This window comes from Coregonus lavaretus (genome assembly GCF_964263955.1).
Source record: "Coregonus lavaretus genome assembly, chromosome: 3".
NCBI lineage: Eukaryota > Metazoa > Chordata > Actinopteri > Salmoniformes > Salmonidae > Coregonus > Coregonus lavaretus.
In genome coordinates this window covers 58530226-58549873 of record NC_139990.1, presented here as the reverse complement: position 1 = coordinate 58549873, position 19648 = coordinate 58530226, and the positions used below count along the sequence as shown (strand labels likewise).

The following is a 19648-nucleotide window of genomic DNA, read 5'->3' as shown; positions in this document are numbered from 1 at the left end:
CTTGGATGGCTTTGTTATGCTATTTCATATGATCCCACTTTGTACTGATTCATGGTCACATCCCCTTGAAGAGCTGGGCCTCAAGGGGCTTAGCTACCTTCTGAAGTAGAAGCCAGGCTTTAAGGTGTTATTGTGGAGGTAGAACTATTGTAAGACTCAGCCCGAACTGCTGATGGGCTATTTTGAAGGGGGGATTCCCGTGTGCTAGCTTGCATGAACTCTGTCTGGCGCAGATGTTTGCTTCAGCGCATTATTATTAATGATGATGATCAAAAGCAGCATTAGGGCTGGGAATTGCCAGGGACGTCACCATACCATATTATCACGAGACTTAGGTGCCGATAGGATATGTATTGCAATTCTCACGATTCTGCTTATTGCTCACTATATGTCAGCTGCAGAGAGACAAGAGCATTAGAAAATGAGTTTTGATCAGTCATGGAAGTACAAGTGCTGAAACTGTCGTATCACCTACGGTCCAACGGATCCTCTCAATTGAATAAGATTATCAGAAGAATGTCCTTGTATGGCTTCTCTGGTTTAATTAGTTTTGGTTCTGGCTGTGTCAGAATGGCTTGTCTGTCTCTCCTCCATCTGGCTGGTCCTAACATCCTGTAGTGGTGTTGATTTAGATTACACAACCATGCAAAACACTCTATTCTCTTGGTTCATATCAACCACCACTTGTTCAAATATTAGACTTCAAACCAAATCTGTCTGTGGGCTAGGCTATGTAAAAGATGGCCTGAGTCCATGTGACTAGTCTATTTAATGGAGACCTGAATATCACATACCGGTATATGTATAAATATAGACAGTGATGTCAGGTCTCCACCTTCAAATGTACTGTGTCTCTCCTCCCTCTGCTGTGCTCATCCTTTTCCCTCCATCGCCAGCAGCTGAGTTACACTTCCTGTTCCTGTCTCCGCCCCCCCAGGTAGTGTCACTGACTGAGTACCACCGCCGGATCGATGCGCTAAACAGCGAAGATCTGAAATCTCTCTGCAAGCGGCTTCAGGTGCCCAACCCAGCAAAGTTCCAGCTCTCCATTCCCTTTTTCTAGACTACGTCCCAAATGGCACCCTATTCCTTATGTAGTGCACTATGTTTGGCCACTATTATGTAGGGAATAAGATGCCATTTTAGATTTGCCCCTACCAGGCTCTGTTAGAGCTCCTCAGTGGGTTTCTGACCTCTTGCCTCTCACCCAGTTGGCCTACTTTGGCCTACCTGGGCTGACCTGGGCCTACCTGGGCTAACCTGGGCCTGGGCTAACCTTGACCTGAGCTTACCTGGGCTTACCTTTACCAGGGGCTTGGGATGGGCCGGCACTATGATGCTGCAGCCTCGTGTAGCAACTGTCCTATGAGGATAATTTGAAGAGTTTTCTGCAACCAGCAACTAATACCTGGTAGAGAAAGGGAGGAGGGTAATTGATGCCTTCATGAAGGGCCCATAATGCCCTGCATATCTACTTCTCACAGCTCCTCACTGACCACTGCTGTGGTTAGTTTCAAGAAGGCCTCATTACTGTTATTAATAGCCATAGCTAATTAGATAGCCTAGGCCCAAGGTTGTCATAGAGAGACAAAGAATGTGAATCATAATACAATACGTTGTAGCCTATATCTGTTGAGGGAGGTGAATTTTCCTGAAGTTTCTCGACTCTGTCAATCACATGTGGAATTTGTGTTCCTCCACTTCTGAGTGACGCCTCACAAACTGTGTTCATCCATCCACATCTGGGTAGTGATGAACTGCAACTTCCCCAGCCGCCTCTGCTTTCTATTGGAGGGAGAGGGGAAGGGAGGGAGGTAGACGGGGATGGTGGGTGGAAGTGGGATTCCTTTCAATCCATTAAGTGGGTGCAGGATTGTTTGCAGAGGACAATGCAGGTAATTCAACAGGACTGTAACGTGATCACGGTCAGGCCACCAGTGGCTAGGCTCTCTACAATCAGGTCTGTTATGGAGAAAGATAAACAACCCCGCTGGAACTCACAGTCCAGCGCTGTGTGTCCAGCTCAATCACAAATAGGTCTTCTGGACCACTCATTATTTACTGGATGTTTTGCATTCTCCAGCCAACATTCCAAATGTGCTATCTATAGAAATATCCAGTGTCAGACATTGTATAATGTAGCCTCCTGATTTGCAGACTGTATATGGATATAATGCACATTTCCAAGTGTTATTGCAATTTTGAAGAAGCCTACATGTTTTTATGAGCCATTTAGGCTCCCATAAGCCAAGGCTGGCTCCTTACCTTTACTATGTGTTATTGACATAAAGGAGTCTGGTCTATGTTCTCCCTAAACCCGTTGCTGCTTGATTTATGATTTTCAAAAGAGAGTTAATTTTTTATATTAAGTAGGCCTATCTTGTATATTTGCGATTCCTGGGGCTCATATTACCCTGCAAATAATCCTGCCTCTGCTGATATGAGACTTTATTCATATCTTTTAAACCACCTGCTTAGAAGTCAAATGACACACCCCCACTCCTAGTAAGTTATGTGGTATCGGTTTATTAGCCTATAGAAAACATCTAGCACAGTGTTCATCCCAGAGTCTGGCTGTGTCCCAAATGGCACCCTATTCACTATAAAGAGCATTACTTTTGACCAGGGCCAAGTAGTGCACTATGTAGGGGATAGGATTCCATTTGGGACATAGCCAGACTCTGGGATGAACACTGTGCTAGATGTTTGATAGACACCCCATTACCCTCACTAGTTGACCCCCCACCCCTCCCACCCCTCCTGAACGCCTGTCTGACTGTTGTCTGTGTGTTTTTAGATCACCACCAAGGAGGAGGTGAACTCTAAGCATGCCACCTCTATCAAGACGGAGCTGGAGCCTGAGACCTTCAGACCCAACCTCAGTGAACCTAGCGAGCTGCTGGAGGCACACCAGATAGAGAAGGTAATAACTCACACTGTTGACGGGCACAATGACTTGATCCATACCCATTGGCATATTGATGCACTGAAACTGATTGTCAATAATCTGCTTCCTAAAGCATCCTCATGATTGACTTTCAACCACAGGCCTTCAGCCAGAGATGTGCTGCCCCACCCTGGGGAGCAATCTGCATAGTGACAGCAGGTTCTTTAGCCTCATCATTACAAGGCTGATGGCGTAGTAGCTGAATCAGAGAATCTCTATAAATTACAATACTGGGATGGTTGGGGTTTTCAGATAAGGTCTGTTAGGGTTTTAACATGGGTGAGGTGGGGTTTCTTCAGGAAAAAGGCATATTTGCATGTATAGCTGTTGGGGAAAATGGATTCTTGTTAGGACATGCGTCGAAGGAAGGAGCCTTAGGAATGTGTGTGACTAGCCTGCTGCACTCTCATTGTAGGTCTCTCTGTGGTCTACACTTAAAGCCTGTTCTCCTGAGACTGTGGTTCTGGGTGTGTGGAGCCCAGTTACTCTCTAACAACCAGCTGTGTGAAAAGGTCACTGCAGCTGTAATGGACCATTGATGGCCTTTCTCTCTTTCATTTCCATGTATTTCTTCCCCCTCCAGCTGGCCAAGAACCTCCCTCCCCGTACCATTGGGTACCCCTGGACCCTGGCCTATGGCACCACCAAGCATGGCATGAGTATCAAGAGCCTGTACCGGGCCATGCAGGGGCAGGACACCCCCGTGCTGTTGGTCATCAGGGACAGTGATGGTGGGGTGAGTGGGACAACAACACTTCTCTATTAGGCCTGAATCCTAAATCCAGATCTGTGCACGTAATTCAAATTTGCGTGAAAATCCTCCATTAACATCAATGCATAGTTTATGCGAAAGTGTGTTAGGATTGGGCGCTTGAGCTGTAATAGATTACCATGGTCCCGTACTGTCTGTTTCCTGATCTGATGTGTTCTGGTTGGTTGTGTTGCTGCAGGTGTTTGGTGCATTGGCATCGGAACCTTTCAAAATCAGCGAGGGATTCTACGGCACGGGAGAGACCTTCCTCTTCACCTTCTGTCCAGAGTTTGAGGTAGGCTGACCTCTGACCTCTCTGATTGGTGACCCTTATTCTGAACTGACCAGTGTGGTCCAGTCACTTTTACTCCTAACATCCATTGTAAACTCATCCACCCCTGCTCAGAACTCAGCAATTAACATGTGCATCGATAAGCTCAGTTGTTTGCCTTATTAAATGAATGAGTCATCATATTGTTATTAGTATGTCTCATATTCTCTTGACAATGGGGAGCTTATGTAAGATGGCATGAGACTTTGTAATGATATATTTACACAGATGGTGCTCTGTTCTGTGTTGACAGGTGTACAAATGGACAGGTGACAACATGTTCTTCATGAAAGGAGATATGGACTCCTTAGCTTTTGGTGGTGGAAGGTACGTGCCTGCTATTTTTTTTCAATGTTAAAGTTTTATTTAGCAATCAACTTTGTTAAGATGTTATGGTTAGTCTACATTGCACAGTCACTGCTAGGTGTCTTCAGAAGAGTAAAATGGTGCCTATAGTCTAAGATGATCAGAATCAGAACGTGTATTGAGTCTCTGAAGATGCCGTGATGTGTTTGTCTTGATGTGTTTCAGTGGTGAGTTTGGCCTGTGGTTGGATGGAGACCTGTACCACGGCAGGAGTCACTCCTGTAAAACCTTCGGCAACCCCATGCTCTCCAAGAAGGAGGATTTCTATATACAGGACATTGAGATCTGGGCTTTTGAATAACAAAACCCACCACGGGAAAAAGAGGAGGACTAAACATCCCTACAATGGCAATGTTGTCTCAAACCTAACTGCACATCACCACTCTGCTCCAACCCACTGTCTGGGGCTCCCAGGACGGAGCCAGCTAAAGGATGCGTGTTGTGCGTTCATACGTTACTACTGCAGTTATAACAGAGCTTTTCTTTGTGAATTACCTTGTGTGTATCTTGTTCCAACTGTGTGCAGCGTCATTGAGGAGGTGTACTGTCCTGTGCTTTACTATACTGTGAGGCATCAGGGGATGTGTGGGTTTGTTAGAGACCGTAGGGAGGCCTTGTTGCAGAACCAAGGAGGAGCAATCGGCTCGCTATCTCTGGCCTCAGCAGGAGATGATGTCGGCTCAGGTTTAGGATTGAGCGAGAGAGAGAGAGAGAAACTGCCGTAGTCCAGATTATCTGAATTTGAGACACTCAAGGAACCCCGCCCCTCAGAACTTTGTTGAAGTCAGTCTGTAGGATGTTACTATAAGTGGTGTTACAAGCCTTTAATGAAGAGATCCAGTAATAAAATAAACAACAACATGCATTCCTTTGTTCTCAGAGGAGAAGTTTGAACCTGAAGGCAGATTCTCAGCAGGATGCGAGGATGGAGGATGGTGACACTATTATGATGGGGAAAAGTATTTTATCATATTTGGTTTACTTCTGAGGCAGAAACTACATATAGAGTGTTGTGTTTTGTAGTCCTCCTGTTGTTCACCATCATAGCACACACCATCTCATAGCACATAGCTAGAATCAGAATATTACCCATCGTCGTAATAATAACGTTCTGTTCAGTGGGTGTACTACATGTGAGTTCAGCTATCACCGGCGCCCCTCAGGAGTCGTGTGTACTGTTCGTAGACAGTAATGTGTTGCAATAGATTTGTGGAATATGCAAATTACTGTCATGTGACCTCAAATAATCCAGGTTGGCACTTTTCCTCGCCTGTCTGTGGTTCTTTCTCAGAGAGGACTTGTAAAGCTTTTATGTCTTGATCCACAATTGCTTTTTTTCGGTATAATTTGAAAAGCCTGAGACGTGGTTAACTGTTTTACATGCATATGACAATTGTATATTATTTATATATATTTGATTATATATAAATATATTATATATATGTTGCTGTTGTGTGACAGTGATCTTTTTGTGCTGATATTTCAGCTGTTACAAATACAATGTATATTACCCTGTACATTCATGTTAAAATAGTAGATTTGTTCCTATATAGAAATACATATATGATTGGTGGGTTGCTTCTAGCACTTTAATCCGGTCTAAAAGCGTTATAAACCAGGTTCTTAGACTTCTAGTAGCTGTACAGTACTTTTTGTTTAGAATCATAAACATGTTAACTGTTAGTAGAAAGCTTGCTGCTATAATATTAATAAGGGTAAAGCTAAACTAATGCTCTGTGTAACTAAAGGAGAGTGGTGTGGAGGCTGAATGTCGAAGAAGAAATTAACTCACAAGTTATTTTGAGTGGTGAGTCTTTGTTAGTAGGTAGACTGTTAACAGACTGTGGACTAAGAGAAAATATGTACATTTAAACTTCACAGCAGCTTTCCTCCTCCTTTCTGGTTTTCCACACCAGTATCTGTGTCTGTGGAGTCACAAAGAATAACATGGATAAGTCCTCTAATTATTTTACAGGAATACAATGTATTAGTGATGTATAAATGAATAAATAACAATAAAATTGTTGTAACCTGGGACATGTCTGTCTGGGTTTGTATTGCTTTCGATCCCCTCATTCTTCCAGCATTTGCACTAACTTTTTGATTGTATATTGAGCGCCACCTAATGGACATTTGTATTAGTGCTTTTCAGGACTATTGGTCATCACCTCAGTAACATTAATCTAGCAAAAAGTTTTATTGAATAAAAACAAATCAGTGGGTCGATGGTAAAGATAAAACATCAGTCTCCAAATGATGATATTTAACTCCATTATTGCTAATTTATTAAACAAGAAATTAAACAAAATATAATTACAAGTAAATATTCTTAACACAGTGCAAAATTCTGTCATGAATTCCTCTCTAAACTCTGAAGAGATTGATGGAGCAGTGGACCATCGGTCAGGGACTTGTTTTGGGGCTGGGCTCCATCCAACTATCTCAGGTCCTGAATCAGCTCCCATCTCATTGTGCTATTTGTTTCTGTTGCAACCCTCCTCTCTTCTTCCTCCAGGCACACTGGAGGGTCCACTAGGTGGCGCTCAACACTGCAATCCTCAGACAGTCACGCTTTAATTCCAGCAGGTGATCACAACTGAAGAATGACTTTTAAAGAAGTGAACGTACCAGAGGTGTCATGGAAAAAAAATGTGTAAAGAAGAAAAACTTTTAAGGCAGGAAAACCATAACTTGGCAAAAGTTAAGGACAGGCGATCTGACTTGAACCAATAAACAGTTCAATACATTATCATTTGTTTGTACATGTACAGTTAAAATAATTGCAAATGCACAAGGAACATACTTTTTCAGAACAAAATAAGGATACCGTTTGGAGGAAGGGTAGACAAACAGCCAACTGTGTTTTTTGAGCCGTCATTTACACTCAGCTTCATGTGGGGGAACCAACATGTGGGGGAACCAACAGTGTAAGTGCTTCGGGTTGAAAGAAGTCATTGGCATGGAGAGAAGATAGAAGACAACCACAGTCGTTTACAAGCAGGGCGGACATTTTTTGTCCTCATGCTCAATTTCCACAAGAAATTAGCATCAAAGTGGTTTGACAGACACCTGTAGTCAGTTCTACTGTATATTCAGCTGGTTATTTGGTCAAATTTGCAATTAAGAGTTGCTAATGCAAACCTCTTATTACGCATTGTCTGTTACACTATGTAATTACATGGTTGTAATGTACATTCTGAATATGCAAGGCATTACTAAATAATAATTGTCACTGTCAATTTAGACCTCGTCCTCAGAAGACATCTTCACATTGAGCAGACCTTTAGGCAGGGATAAAGAAAGGCATTTGACCAAGATAAAAGCCTTCAGCACTGAATAATAGTCCCTTTAGAGACCTGTACCAGATCCCTGTTGATAGTCATGATAGGATGGTGTAATATTAAAGAGGCTACACAGAATTGTTGCCTCTAGGTGTGCTCTTGAGCCAAAAAGGGATCCCTGGCCTAAATGGACAGAAACATTGACCAAAAATTACTTAATTAGACAGAAAGTGGCATGCCTCCCCACACCCAACGAGTAAAAGCATAAATTGTTGGCCTAAAACTAAGTGGTTTCATATAGATCATACATACAGCCAAAATGTGACTTGACAGTTGACAACTACACTTCCATAGTGTATCTTTAGGTCACTGTACTGTTTGTATGTCATGTCACCATAAGGCTGGTGGTGTGTGTATTCTCCACCGGGGGTCAGTGATGGCACTGCTCAGTAAACCAGAGTCGTATTCACTAGAAACTAAATGGAAGAAAACAGGCAGAAACAGGGTAGGTGACAACCTGAACTTGTCTTCGTATTCCATTGCAAAATGTTTTCCTATGTTAGTGCACTAATGAATACGACCCTGTTGTCTAAGGCTGGTGTGCGTTCCACCGGGTTAGGGCTCAGATTAGAGCACTGCTCAGTACACCAGGTACTTCAACTCAGAGTAGATGAGGGGAAACATGACGGTACAGGCGCGGTACAGGATAGCTCCACTCGTGAATAAGGCTCGGGGTTTGGTGAGCCACGACTCAGACTTGAAGCTGTAGTAGATGGCGTACAAGGCCACGGCAAAGAAGTGTCCAATCAGAGTCATCGGATGGGGCGTCAACCTGGGTATAGAATGGATTGAGAGCTAATTAGAACCATAGACGATTGATTGATGGAATTTGATCATTAATAGTAGTAGGCTGCCCAAGCTGGAGACAACATTACATACATAACAAATTATCGAGGATAAAAACACAATAAGGGCCAAAGGCTTATTTCCATTGTGGTCCTCTAATGTCAATACAGGTGCATGTACAGTATACATTTCTATACACTGAGTATACAAAACATTAGAAACACCTGCTCTTTCCATGACATAGACTGACCATGTGAATCCAGATGAAAGCTATGATACCTTATTAATGTCACCTGTTAAATCCACTCCATCAGTGTAGACGAAGGCGAGGAGACAGGTTAAAGAAGGATTTTAAAGCCTTGAGACAATTGAGACATGGATTGTGCATGTGTGCCATTCAGAGGGTGAATGGGCAAAACAAAATATTTAAGTGCCAATGAAATGGTATTAGGTGCCAGGCGCATCGGTTTGAGTGTGTCAAGTACTGCAACGCTGCTAGGTTTTTCACGCTCAACAGTTTCCCGTGTTTATCAAGAACGGTCCACCACCCAAAGGACATCCAGCCAACTTGACACAACTGTGGGAAGCATTGGAGTCAACATGGGCCAGCATCCCTGTGGAACACTTTCAACACATTGTAGGGTCAATGCCCCAACAAATTGAGGCTGTTCTGAGGGCAGGGGGGGGGGAGCAACTCAATAATAGGAATGTGTTCCTAATGTTCTGTACACTCAGTGTAATGTATATACGTGAATATTTTACAGACATATTTTTTGAATGGGGAATATTGCATTGACATGACATACACAGTAAAGGATCAACTGTAACAGTTTTGGAAGTGTGTCGAGCACATTAGTGAGACTCACACTGAGAGAAGACCAATGGGACCATTGATGCACTCCCCACCCAGCTTGAAGTAAAGGAAGCACGCCTTTCTCAGCTGGTGGAGAGAATCTGAAAGACACAAACACCAAACAGCTCATATGAATATACATGTCAGTCAGGAAGGACATTATGCTAAATGGTACAGTATATCTCAGTGTAGCACCACGCTAGTAAAATCCACAGCTTAACGCTAAATATAATTTCAGCAGAAATCATTTATACTGAATATGTCCTAAATTTCCCTCTCTGTTTGCTATAATCGCCCCTAGCTAAGTGTTTAGTGTCAGTTATTTGAGGTATATGGACATAAATTATACTGAGTAGAAGTACTGGACCATTAGAAAACAAATGATTGAAGTAGAGACATTGGTAACAGTTTAATTAAAGCCTACAGGTATAATGCATTATGATGTCATTATAATGCACCGAAAGACTTGTCATAAGCATGTATGACCTTATTCTATCTATCCTGTGTTGGCAGAGGACAGAAAAAAGAACAGAGAAGGAGACTCACTGTCTGTTGCAGCAAACAACTCATACAGGGCTTGAGCCAACACATTCACCACAAAGGAATGTGATGACTTGCGTTCCCAGTGGAATTTTTTCTTTGCCTATTATTTTAAAAAACACACAAAAAACATTCAGCATTATACAGTATATCCTAACATTGCTCTGTAACTATTCCTTTGACTAGTACAACACTGTGGATTACAGAAACAATATGCCCTGTGCCGCACATAAAACTCCCTAACGGTCTGTGGTAGCAGGTGATTACAATGCAATATGGACCCACATTCCACAAAACAACAATACACATTCCAACCAAGGCCATTCAGACAGTGAAAATGTGTGTGGTGGATTCTGGTCTGGTGGAAGCGCTGCTGACTCCGGACCACATATCCCCCTGGTTGGCCATTCTGTCTGAACCACTCTACTGCCTATCCCTTCTCTGTAATACCCACTGTCCAATCATTAACATAATACTGACTGTAAGTCACTCTGGATAAGATGACCAAAATGTAATAATCATAAGAAAGGGGGATGAGATTAGGGATGTGAGTTTACCTGGAGCATGGCTGTGTTGTCGTACAGGTCAGGGATGTTCTTCATCAGGCTCCTCCAGATCAGGACGTCGTTGAGGGCCACACTCATCCCTCCTCCGGTCAGAGGGTGTCTCATGTTGTAGGCATCACCCAGTAGGAGCACACCTGGAAGAGGACAAAGGCCCATGTTAGCCCCAGTCCTCACCTCACTAACATCACACATTTACACTGCTAGAGGGACCATCTTTTTCAGCAAAATATCTGATCTGGTCAGGCTTTTAATCTACTTAGCTAAAGATAAAATAATATACAGTTAGTGAGCATAACAAATGGAGCAATGCAGTTGGTCTAGTATTTATTTTGAGGCTTTCAAGGTTTATTGCTGTTTTAAAAGAGAAAGTTTCTCTATCATGCTATAATGGTGGTAGAGACTCCACACAGCCAACATTAAACTCTCCAAGGATGCGTTCCAAATGGGACCCTATTCCATTTGCCCTTTGGGACACAGCCCAACACTGTGGTCAGTACTAGTGTCCTACCTGGCTTGTTGACTGGGGACGGAGGCAGGAAGCTTGCTGGCATAGACCTCAGCCGGTCATTCTGCAGAGCCACCATGAACGGCTCTTTTAGGTGTTCTAGAGAAGAGACAACAGAGTCAGGTCAGAGGTCACACATGCATCACCACAAAGATGGGTGGATAAAGAATTTTTATCAACACAGAGTGAACGTCAACCCATAATGCCGTCATTTACTTTTCATGTGTTGAAGCTCTCAAGCACATAGTCATGTGGGTGCTTTACATTGGTGGTGGATATGGTTAGTTTGCCCTAAAGTCTCACAAGACCCAAGGCCATCCTTCCATCCCTCCATACAATGTAAAGGATGTTGAACACATGGGAAAGCTATACTGTTTAAATCTCTATAGTGTATACCCTAAATCCCTTACCTGGTAGTTGTGGGTGTATTTTCTCAGCCATGTACTCGGTGAGGTTCCTGGGCATCTCTCCCCTGATGTCCACCAGTACCCTGGTGTCTGAGGAGGAGATCTGGTAGATAAGGACAGGGCTGGGGTTGGCCAGGACCAGCTCAGCATGGTGGGGCTTGAACTGGGGAGAGTTCTGACCACGACAGGAGAGGACAGAAAGGAAATACATTAGTCTGACTGCATTTTACTAATTGTTTGGTTGGTTGGTTGGTTGGTTGGTTGGTAAAAAGTGTCTGCTAAATGGCATATGTTAGTTGGTTGGTCGGTCGGTCGGTCGACTCATTGATTTGCTCGTTCATTCATTCATTCATTCAACATAATACTTGAACAAACCTTCATGATGCATCCAACAAAGTGAGAGGAGGTCTGGGCCTTCCCAGCTACCAGGCTCTTCCTGAACTTTGAGAAACAGCCGTCAGCTACTACAGTTACTGCTGCATGGACCTCCTATGGGACAGGTTAACACAATTACATCAGTTAAAAACACATCTGTTACACTGCTTGTCTTATCAATGGATCCTGGTGAATTGCTAATCAATAGGTGTAAATACTGTCAAGTGTAATTATGAGTATCAGCATGGGGCTATTTTACACAGCAACGGCTATCTGGAGAGTACCAAAGCATAAACTGCATCACAAGCTTAGAGTTTACCTTTGTGTCTCCTGTCTCCTTGTCCCTGTACTGCACTCCTGTCACACAGTCATCCTCTTCCTCCAGGCTGGACACAGTGCCTTCTATGAACGTAACACTAGGGGAGAGCAAAGTACCAGCTATTAAGAAACAGTAGTTCTAGTGATGGTATTAATAGAGCCAGGTTCTTCTGAACACATGACCTGACCAGGAAAAACATAATCAGGCTATAACAACTAAACCCTGGAGTTGGTCCTGGTCAAGTCATGTGGTCAGGAAAAAACGTGTGGCCATAGTGATAGTAATGATATGTCCAACAGGTATAGTGCAGGTTCCCTCCCAGGCTTACTTTGGCTCAGCGAGCGCGACTCTGCGCAGGCCCATGATAAAGCGTCCGTGGTGGAAGGCCCTGCCACACTGGATACTGCTGTCTGCCTGGGGATATGGGATCTCCACCTCTGTGCTGCTCTCAATGTCATGAATCACATAGCCGTTCACCACGTGGGCATCCAGCCCCTCCACCGAACCTGAGAGGAGAGCCCAGGGTTAGGCAACAGTTTGTTCAGTCTCACTTTAAACAAACAACAACTTATAAAGCCTTTATTAAGTTGTCATAAGCCCTATATAGGTCCTGCAGTGAGCCTTGCTCGTTGAGCATAGCCCCCATTTAATGCAAGGGCTTGTTGCGAGTCAGCCCATTGGTCGTTTGCCCCACGCTAACACCTTTTTACACGTAGACCCCACGCTAAAAGATCTCTAGTCCATGCTCCAGAGACCACTCACCCTCCATTCCCAGTTCTCTCAGGGCCCTGTATCCACCAGGCTGCAGCAGCTCTCCCACTATCCTGTCAGGCTCCTTCAGGTCCCTCTCTATCACAGTGACCCTCCGGCCGTCCCGGGCCAGCACTGCAGCCATGGCCGACCCCAGGACTCCCGCCCCTACGATGATCACATCTGGCTCCTGAGATGCAGGAGAGTCACCTGCTGCTGGGGGGCTCTCCATGCCTGAGGAAGCCACTCGTTTCCTCCTGCCACCTCCCTGTTTGGAGAGAAAGCGAGGAGGGTGGGGAGAGAGAGAAACAAATTTTAATCATTAAATGGGCATGTTCATGGTACTTTGCAATGGTGATTGAAAAGGTGTATGGTTTGCTATAACAAAAAGGCTTCATTAGAGGTGTTCTGTTAAATCTCAAACAATGATGAACATTCAAAGAATTGTTTGAGATTTAAATAAACACATAGATCTGCAGGTCTCAATGGTACTTACCCATAGAAGATTAAAACATATATAATTGCACTATAATTGGACACTATTTTATTGTATATAGTGTATACTGAAGTAGGCCAACGGGTGAGAATAATAATAATTGGGTTTTGGTCTTCAACAGATTGTAGTTATTATTACTCACCTTCTTTGAAGCGCTCTCTCCACTCCTGTGCCTGACAGCTGAGGGTTTCGGTATAAATGTATTGATGACCGGTAGGGTTAATAAAAGTTCCAGCGGTAATTGTAGAATTTGGGGTACCTTGAATGTATGTCCGTGGTACCTGACATAGGATAGCAGCATCCCCACTGCCAAGAACACTACAGCCGCCAGGATTATCTCTTTGTGAGCATACTCCAAAACTGCGTCGCATTTCTTATAAATGTAGGTGAAACTTGCAATTCCAAGAAAAGTCCACATCTTTATTCTATTATTATACTAGGCTACTTGAAATTAATAGGCTAACTCATTCAATAAATTATCACTGCTCAGAGTGTTTCCTAACCTACAACCTGAAACTAAATTCCCAAAACAAAAAGTAGCCTAGATCATGGAATAGAATAAAGTGCGCAATAAAATCTCAGCACAGTTCAGCAATTACTATTTCAGAAATAACAAATATTATATCTATAGGCATAGACTATTGAGCATCCTATTTTAGATGCTTTAGCAGATCGTAGGCCTAGTAATATTTAAAATATATATATATATATCCGTTAATCCAAAAGAAAAGTATCCAAACCCATGACAATTATTCCACCAGATATTTCAGATGGTTTCAGAGGTTGCTAAATATGTTTTGATAATGAGATAGGTAGGAACTTCGGGTTCGCAGGTTTGGTGTCCCGCCCTCTCTGTATCTGAACCGTCCAATCAGGAACAGCACATCCGTGAGCAGAGCTCACGCTATCTGGCCATTGGCCAATCCTCGGCTGCTGGTTGGAGCGCTGGCTGAGCGAGGATAGTATGATATGATGTCACTGGAAAGGTGTCATAGACCGGTTTCTGTGCTTGCAAACATTGCCGCACGAGGGCGATGCGCGCAAGTTGGTGGCAGAACAATGGGACGTTCTTATAGAACACAGGGGAAAGCCTCTATTTACATGTTGCTTATGAGTGCATTTCATACTGTTTGGATTATGATTTGATTTTAAGCCTTGTATGAATGTCCCGCTTAATATTATATTTGTGACATCATCGCAAATCAACTGCATTATACTAAAAAACACTTCAAACAGTAAAATGGCTCTTTGGCTAGCTTTTGCTACAGCCTATATCAATGAGCGTTAGCATTCTAGCTAACAACTGCTACATCCAAAATAGTTCATTTGCAAAGATCACAACCAAATATAATCTTAGAGACTGTTCAAGCAAGAATCAAAACATAATTGTAAGCGTATGAGAACCCCAAAAGTGTATTTTGTTTAGAAGTAAAACAAACGTAAATGTAGGCTATGGTGAATGCGCGCAGATGGCGATGGCTTTCCTACTGCCGCTTTTTTACTGTCAGTGTGTCGTATACTGGAAAGGGGTCTATCGGTCTACAATTTTACACACTACCGAGGAAGTTACCAATCCGGTTCACAGTCAGTACTCTTTGCCAGACATAGGAAATAACACTGTTAAGGATTGTGTTACATACCGGTATTTTGCCTTGGGGTGATTATGTAGATAAGTAGGATTGTGCGGATATCAATACAAACATTTTATTTGATTTCTGAGGGCATCCTAGTTTATGTTGGGCAGCCTTATTAAATATTGTATAACGTTTTTTTGAAAGTATTTTTGCTTTTTTGCCAAGACTTACACAGACATCAACTCTTTTAGTGTTACTCTAACATTAGAAGCTAAGTAGCAACACTATATATATTTATTTTCATAAATATCATAATAATGCAAAGCACTGACACAATAGGGTTTGCTTATTTTTATTCAACTCCAGTATGAAAAGTTATACCAATCGATCAGTGATCTATTAATTAATTCCTTCATTAATTCAGTATTTGAAATGCCATGTAATTTTAACTCCATTTAATGCATATTTTTGGTATTTACCATTGATGGCCTCACAATCTAATCATATGTCAACATTACAGGAGTGTGCATTAAAATAGTCCACATTCACTGATTAATTATGTATACTATAACTGTAATAATAGTTAGTCACGTGAAACTATAACACTGTGTAAGCATAAGATTATGAAAGGTCTGGATGGACACTATACCACTCAGGACAAGGGGTTTCATGGTCAAACAAGTCTTCACCACATGTCTTCACAGGTAGTGGTTAAAGACTGTTTCATATTTCTCCTGTTTGCCTGATGTGACTTTGGGCTCCCCATTTTGCTTGACAAAGTCCTGTGAATAAACAACAAAAACTCCCATTAAAACATATACTGATTTGGTAGACATTGAAACAACAGCGTTGTTACAAACACATGAGTGCTATAGAGATGGTACTACATTGTTATTCCACTAGTGACCTCACCTCCAGCTCCTCCAATGAGGCGCTGCCATCCTCTACTTTCTGACCAATCCCATGGCTGAAGCTCATGTAGCGCTCCTGTCAGAAGACAGCGATGTTGTGTTATATAGCTAGCTAATACATAAGCATTCTTTAGCACAGATAGTACATTTTGTCTCCTTGCAATGCCAACATACCTGGTAAAATAAGGTTAAGTGCATGAATTAATGAATTAATGAATATTAGAATGTATATATTGTCTTAGTACCTTGACCATGCTGGTGATAACTCCTTCCTCTATGATCCTGACGGCGTTCCTCAGGCCGCGTGCGAAGGCGTCCATAGCTCCGATGTGGGCTATGAACAGGTCCTCCAGGTCCGTGGACTCTCTACGCACCTTAGCATCGAAGTTCAGACCCCCCGGCTGCAGACCACCCTGCTCTATCACAGTCTGGGGAGGATAGAACAATTCATTTTCTTATGTTCTTTCTGCTGACGTTCTGATATCTGATAGGTATCGTCATAAAATAACTGATGTTTATTAGTAATTGTGTGTGTGTGTGTGTGTGTGCGTACATTATCTTCTACGGCACCTTCATGATCATGGTGGTGTTCCTGATGTCCATTGGGAACTGGTCTGTGTCCCAGCCCAGGTCAGGAGAACCCGTGTTGGAGTCCACAGAGCCCAGCATGCCAAACCTACACACCAGAACAACAGGTTTATTAGGTTAACTGGACTGGAACATCCAGATTACCAGGAATGACGTCAACCACCCAATCCAAAAAAGACCACTAGCCCCTACGCACTTCTGAAAGGTGTAAGAAATATGGTGAAAATTATACCTCCCCTATCATTACATCTACCCTATCAGAGGGAAAGGTGGAGCATTAACATCTTGATTCAACCTATCCAATCTCTTCAGACCTACACAAGTCCATCGAGGTAGAGAGCAGGGGATAGGGGGTCGGTTTGGGATTGGGCAACATGTGAAAGTCAACATGGCGATTTACACAGAGGCCATGACGACGTCGTGTTCATAGGAATGCCCAGCCAGAGTGGTGTGGTTGGGTTCGATGTTCAGCTTGAAGTAGCTGTCCAATTCATAGTGCTTCAGGAAGCCTATGACACTCATGGCATCTATATAAAGGTGAAACAGCAACATGTACAAAGAGATGTAACATGGAAATTAAAGGCATCAGAGATTTTATAGCATCTAATTGTTAGATGTGGTTCGTAAGGCAGATAAACTGACTATTGAGGGCCTCCATAGTTCAACAGTAACCACATAGTATATCCTTACAATGTGTACATTATGTTAATGTTGTGTTATACACCTAAAAGCCTTACCATAGTCATACTGATGTTTGCATGGCTCTTTGGGCTTGGGTTCAATAAGGAACTGGCACTTCAACCCTATCTTCTCCTTGTACTCTGATATACAATAACACAATCAGGTTATCATCTGCAAATGGTTGGTACAGTATTATGGTAACAATGTATTACACACACAGCAGTGCTAGCTACTTACTGACAACCATTTTGAAAAAGTTTGCCATGTGTTTCAGTTCAGTGCCAACATCAGTGTTGTGTATCGAGTAAAAACCCTCCCTGCCGCCCCAGAAGACTGCACAAGGAGACAAAAATACATGAACCAGATTAGGTGCTGGCAACGACAGGATCAGTGAAATAATGGTGGTTCATTATGAGACATCATTTAGTCTCTCATCTCACCAAAGTTCTCTGCTCCCAGCTTCTTGGCTACATCCAGTCCTTTCTTCACCTGGGCCCCAGCATAGGCCAAAACATGGCAGTCAGGGTTGGTCGCTGCTCCATTCATGTACCTATGGTATAAATAAAAAAAATCATTAAAAAAAGGAAATGTAGGCTACAAGTCGGATGGCAAAGAGATGGCTTCATCGTGAAATACGGACAATTAGATATAAATATTGTGAAAAACAATGCATATAGCTAGCAATATACAATATATCCTGTATTATACAGCCTACAACAAATTATCATCTCTTCCACTTTGAGGTGTGAAAACAACTGACAAAACTTTGGAGTGTAAAGATGACTAAGGTTGATGAGGAAAGCTGACCTTGAGTGAGCGAACAGGTTGCAGGTGACCCACAGCACCTTGACCCCAGTCCTAATCTGCAGCTGCAGGGCCAGGTCTGTCATCTCATCCAGGTTCCTGTTGGACTCCTCCAGAGTGCTGCCCTCAGGGGCATGTCCCTATACAACAGGATGGATAGGAGGGTAACATAGATCAGTTAGTGTACAATGACCATGGGTGAGAGAACAAGCATCTCGGACGGGTGCAACTTCTTTAAGGCATAAACGGCCACTATATCCATGTCTCTCTACCGAAGATCAATTGATTTGATACTGTAGGAACAATGAGACAATACCTGTCATGAAAGGTGTAGTACTTCACCTGAAACGAACATACACATGAATCAATATGGTTTATATAAAAAAAGCAGTACATTCTAAAAGACATCATAAAGTATTAAAGGTACAGTATTTGAGTGGAAGTTCACTCACACCAAGTTTGGTGAAGAACTCAAAGGCTGCATGGAGTCTCTTCTTGGCACATTCCATGGGGGTAGCACCCTCATTCCAGGGTCTGTGTAGGGTCTGGAACCCAAAAGGGTCAGCACCTGGTGGTGGGTGGAATGGAGGAAAACAGAATACACATGAAGTCATCATGACAGACCCATGATGAGAGATCGGGGTTGTTTTCTATTGAAAGAGACAGTGCTTTATTGGATTAAATGTACAAATGTTTCTGTAGTCTATGTACAGTATAAATGAGAGTGACCTGAAGCAATCAATGTGTGTTAGTGAACATTCATTACCAGTCCCACAGAAGGAGTGCCAGTAACAGACTGAGAATCTCAGCCAGTCCTCCATCTTTCTGCCCAGCAGCACCTGCACAGGTAAACAGTTACATGAAGTCTGCTGGGAAAACCTCAGGTGGGATCATTCAGGTGTGTAAAGGAGGTAGAGTCTCACTGTGCAACAGGAAGACAACAGACACTTCCATGACACCTGACACACACACAGCTCAAGTTTGCAACACCTACTTCTTCTGCATTGTAGTGTTTGAAACACAAGACTTCTCGAGCTCCAGCGGTGGGTACATATGGAATCTTCGGAATACCTGTGTGATACATTGATCTCGGTTAACCCAGAACTAAAATCTCGCACAGTGATTGATTTGGACAGGAGCTCACCGGAGCTGAGTACCGCACCTCAAATGTTCTACTGCTTGAACTCCTGTTCCTCTTGTAGAATATTAGCTCAAAAGTATTGTGGAGCTCCTGCACCTAAATATAAACACTACCGGCACCCAAAATGAGTACCGGCACCTATTTCAGTCCAAGTCAAGCACTGATCTCACATAATTTGGTCAAATGCTGATGCTCGTAGTCTGTCGTCCACCAGAGATTACATTGAAGCGTTCATGGAACGTCCCAAAGTTCCAGTTTAGACTATTCCATTAATAGATTGACGTGTCGTTCTAACAACGTGTGCTGTGAAGAAAAATAAAACGTTGCCTTGGAAAATGGGGTTTCCCTGTGAATATTGCAGAAACTTTACATTTATAAATCATTTAACTGCAATGCACGACGAATTTTTTTTTAGATATTATTTTGTGAATGCATGAAATGTACAATCTCAGCTCTTGTTTGCAGAGTTAGCGGTCAATTGCCACTTACTTAAAGCCTATATAAAACTGACATTGAGGAAGAAGTGTGCTATAATTGAAGCAAAGAATGATTACCAGCAAACAATTCTGTTTCCGTAGCCATGTCAAATACTTTTATGAACTTCAGATCATCTGTG

General features: G+C 42.8%; 3 protein-coding genes across 8 annotated transcripts in view; 1 reads left to right on the top strand and 2 right to left on the bottom strand.

The window, feature by feature from the left end:
• Nucleotides 1-6429, top strand: part of LOC311126928 (oxidation resistance protein 1-like) — an 84004-nt gene extending 77575 nt beyond the window's left edge. For 5 of the 6 annotated variants that reach the window (XM_084158640.1, XM_084158639.1, XM_084158638.1 and 2 more), the window contains 6 exons: nt 938-1018; nt 2798-2923; nt 3531-3683; nt 3898-3993; nt 4283-4356; nt 4561-6429. In XM_084158640.1, the coding sequence (XP_084014766.1) occupies nt 938-1018; nt 2798-2923; nt 3531-3683; nt 3898-3993; nt 4283-4356; nt 4561-4696 (666 nt within the window). In that variant the 3' untranslated portion in view covers nt 4697-6429. The remainder of the gene's footprint in view (nt 1-937; nt 1019-2797; nt 2924-3530; nt 3684-3897; nt 3994-4282; nt 4357-4560) is intronic. The other variant, XM_084158637.1, reaches the window with a different exon arrangement.
• Nucleotides 6430-6652: 223 nt separating this feature from the next.
• LOC311126931 (squalene monooxygenase-like) lies at nt 6653-14116 on the bottom strand. Its single transcript, XM_084158643.1, has 11 exons — nt 13476-14116; nt 12850-13105; nt 12416-12593; nt 12088-12184; nt 11769-11882; nt 11397-11568; nt 10990-11085; nt 10473-10615; nt 9922-10018; nt 9389-9476; nt 6653-8508 (listed from the first exon to the last, which is right to left on the bottom strand). The coding sequence occupies exons 1-11, from the start codon at nt 13749-13751 to the stop codon at nt 8316-8318; spliced, it is 1710 nt and encodes a 569-aa protein (XP_084014769.1). The 5' UTR covers nt 13752-14116; the 3' UTR covers nt 6653-8315.
• Nucleotides 14117-15605: 1489 nt separating this feature from the next.
• LOC311108218 (uncharacterized protein) lies at nt 15606-18975 on the bottom strand (the record flags this gene model as incomplete). The annotated part of the gene is given in 14 exon segments (XM_084150839.1): nt 15606-15689; nt 15820-15894; nt 16064-16246; nt 16389-16494; nt 16807-16933; nt 17144-17227; nt 17325-17420; nt 17528-17637; nt 17895-18024; nt 18027-18031; nt 18208-18233; nt 18344-18459; nt 18658-18730; nt 18886-18975. Coding segments are annotated over 14 exon segments (1305 nt in total).
• Nucleotides 18976-19648: the final 673 nt, after the last annotated feature.

What these genes read in the sequence shown, in the direction of transcription:
- LOC311126931 (XM_084158643.1), bottom strand. Translation starts at nt 13,751, where the DNA reads ATGTGGACTTTTCTTGGAATTGCAAGTTTCACCTACATTTATAAGAAA. An exon ending in AATACACCCACAACTACCAG is followed by an intron (nt 11,086 to 11,396) that starts GTAAGGGATTTA and finishes TCTCTTCTCTAG; the next exon opens with AACACCTAAAAGAGCCGTTC. An exon ending in CCCATTGGTCTTCTCTCAGT is followed by an intron (nt 8,509 to 9,388) that starts GTGAGTCTCACT and finishes TTCTATACCCAG; the next exon opens with GTTGACGCCCCATCCGATGA.